Source organism: Nestor notabilis, unplaced genomic scaffold, assembly GCF_000696875.1.
Source record: "Nestor notabilis isolate BGI_N333 unplaced genomic scaffold, ASM69687v1 scaffold3172, whole genome shotgun sequence".
Classification (NCBI taxonomy): Eukaryota; Metazoa; Chordata; class Aves; order Psittaciformes; family Psittacidae; genus Nestor; species Nestor notabilis.
Window position 1 is genome coordinate 47,446 of NW_009917747.1, and position 3,206 is coordinate 50,651.

General features: G+C 43.9%; 1 protein-coding gene across 1 annotated transcript in view; it reads right to left on the reverse strand.

Annotated features, from left to right (window-relative positions):
- Positions 1-2,924, reverse strand: part of BET1 (Bet1 golgi vesicular membrane trafficking protein) — a gene marked incomplete at its 5' end in the record, with an annotated part of 3,514 nt that extends 590 nt beyond the window's left edge. The window contains 2 exons of the mRNA XM_010009382.1: positions 388-444; positions 2,809-2,924. Of these exons, the coding sequence (XP_010007684.1) occupies positions 388-444; positions 2,809-2,924 (173 nt within the window). The remainder of the gene's footprint in view (positions 1-387; positions 445-2,808) is intronic.
- Between the last annotated feature and the right edge of the window lie 282 nt (positions 2,925-3,206).

Sequence of the window (3,206 nt, forward strand, 5' to 3'; positions counted from 1 at the left end):
GGGGTGCGAAAGAACCACCAACTTTCACCCATTTATCCAGAAATATTTTTTCCCCAAGCTAAAGCAAAGTGTAAGCAAAAAAGGCATTTCTGAGTCCTTATTTTTTGCTTCCCTCTTCTACATTTAATTGTATTTTAGAATTGCCTTTTTAGTAATACTATTTGCTAATTGTAAACAAAATCTTATCTGAAGTATAAAGATGTTGGTTGTGGCTTGGAAGTAATACAGCCCAATATTTCTGTTCCAAAAGGTGATGCATTAGTCACATTTTACAGTCAACTATAAGTTGTCAGCACTTTAATACAAACATTCATACTACGTGAAGGAATTCTTTACATTATTGGCTTCTTAATCTTGCCCCGTATTTAAAGAAAGTTATTGACTTACCATTTCTGATAACATTTTATTTTGGTTTTTAACTTCTGTTCCAATTTCAATTGAAAGCTATTTAAAAAGAATTGCAAAGTATTAGATACGAGTAATCAGTTACACATAGGTTAGAGAAACCAGTCTAAAATACATGACACTAGTATTTCCCCAGGTAAAATGTGAAAACAGTGCCTGGTATTTTCAAAAAACAAAATAACAGGGAAAGTATTCTGTCAATAACCCTTAGGAAAGTCAGTATTTGTCATCTGACCAGAAAAGTCTAAAGACTTAGAGAAGGTACTCAATGGTCTTCCTCCCCTTTTCCAGAGAATTCCTTCTTGGAATTATTGCATGGATTTTCAAAAATTCAAGATATAGTCAAGTCCAAGTAGCAATTATCCATTTCCTAGAACAACTGTCAAAACACAGCACTGAGGACCATCAGCTCTCTTTGACTCGGTGTTGCTGGAGTTGGCTCCAGTAAGCTGCTAATACATCTCTCTTGAAAGGTTGCTGCTATGCTATAAATGGGATTTTCTTTTGTGAACTTGTCTATTCCTTCTCTGCTTTGTGTCTTCAAACAGCAAGGGCACAGCAGGACAAGGAGGTGAGCCACAAAGTGAGAGTCAGTGCAGAGATAATACCCAGGGTCAGCAACAGCTTGGTGACAGATCACGCAGCACAACCACAGCTAGGAGATGGGTCCAAGGTCAAGCCAGAAAATCAAGTTGGGTTAGGGTTGGAATCAGGGTTAGATCAGGCACAGACAGAGCTGCAAGACAAGTTGCAACACAACAAAGGCAGGGGCCACCAAAGAGAGCCTTGGCTTAAAAGCAGCTCCCAAATGAAACAGAACCCACACTGAGGCTGCTTAGCAGCTCTTCCTTAATAAGAGTACTTATGAACACGCTGGCCTTAAACAACCAGCTCAGCCCCTAGAAGGGAGGGAAACGTGCTCCAGGCCCCCATGCATTGATTTAGCCAAAACCTATATGCTTTTTCTGACACAACCTAAATCTCATTATTTCTTACTGCTGCATTTCACAGCAGTCTAAAATCAAGTCAAGTGAAACTGACCTATATCAGGCTTCTAGGAAGATGATCTGAAGACTATTCCATATGCCAGTATTACTATGTTGTGCTAAAAGATGCAACTGCAGAAAGAGCACACATGCTACTCCATGGGGCACTATCAACTGCACTGTCGACATACACTGATTTTGAAATATAACAATCCAGAGGAAACAAGAAGTGAAATTCTGTAACAAAGGTCACAGATTTTCTATTTACCCGCTTCACTTATTCTAGATTATTATTTTAAACCCAAGGTTTTGGTAGCAAGGAGGCTACAGGGGTGGCTTCTGTAAGAAGCTGCTAGAAGCTTCCCGTGTCCAGTAGGGCCAATGCCAGCCAGCCCCAAGACACACTGCTGGCCAAAGCTGAGCACATCAGTGACAGTGGTAGCGCCTCTAAGAAAACATATTTAAGAAGGGGGAAAAAAACCTGTGAAACAACAGCTGGAGTGAGAATACGTGAGAAAAACAGCTCTGCAGACACCCAGGTCGGGGAAGAAGGAGGGTGAGGAGATGCTCCAGGCAGCAGAGCAGAGATTCCCCTGTAGTCCATGGGTGGACCGGATCTCCACCTGCAGCCTGTGGAGGACCCTACACTGGAGCAGGGGGATGCCCAACAGAGGCTGTGACCTCATGGGAAGCCCGCACTGCAGCAGGCTCCTGGCAGGACCTGTGGCCCCATGAAGAGAGGAGCCCACGCTGGAGCAGCTTTGCTGACAGGAGCTGTGACCCTGCAGGGTACCCACCCTGGAGCAGTCTGTTCCTAAAGGACTGCACCCATGGAAGAGACCCACGCTGGAGCAGTTCACGAAGAACTGCAGCCCGTGGGAAGGAGTCATGTTGGAGCAGTTTGTGGAGGACTGTCTGCTGTGGGAGGGACCCCATGCTGGAGTCGGGTAAGAGTGTGAAAAGTCCTCCTCCGAGGAGGAAGGAGAGGCAGAAACATCACATGATGAACTGATCACAACCCCCATTCCCCATCTCCCTGCACTGCTGAAGGGGAGAAGGTAGAGAAAATCAGGAGTGAAGCCCAGGAAGAAGGGAGGGGTGTGGGGAAGGTGTTTCAAGGTTTGTTTTTATTTCTCATTACCCTACTACCCAAGTCGAGCCTCTTTTGCCCCTGATGGTAACTCGTGAGTGACCTCTCCCTGCCCTTATCTCGATCCATGAGCCTTTCATTGTATTTTCTCTCCCCTGTCCAGCTGAGGAGGGGAGTGATAGGGAGGCTGTGATGGGTGCCTGGTGTCCAGCCAGGGTCAACCCACAACATCAGTAGATTCATGTTTTTTAACCAAGTCTACTGCTTCACTGATCCATAGAATTTAATTCAATACATGTGATGATACCACTGTAATTAAATACTTACTGATTTAATGGCACTGACTTTTGTACGCAGACTTTCTGTTAACCTTTCGTTTTCTTCTTCATAAACACTGTATCCACTACTGGTATAGCCATAGTTACCACCTGGTGCTCCATCACCTATAAACACACAATAGTCAGTAGTTACAGACAGAAACCACCACTGGAATGCTCTTCACACGTGGGAAAGCACTCTAAAACATTTCCTTAATGTCACCCTTGGCAGTCAGGAAGAGGCACTACATGTTCCTGACACAGAGAATCAACTTTTTTCCAAATGTGTAAGTTATCTTTCAATATGCAAACCAAAGAAGGAAAACTAAGGAATGGATGTGATTTAATGCTATCAAATATTTCCCCAGATAGGGTTTTCAGATGACTTCTATAGAAATCAACCTAAGC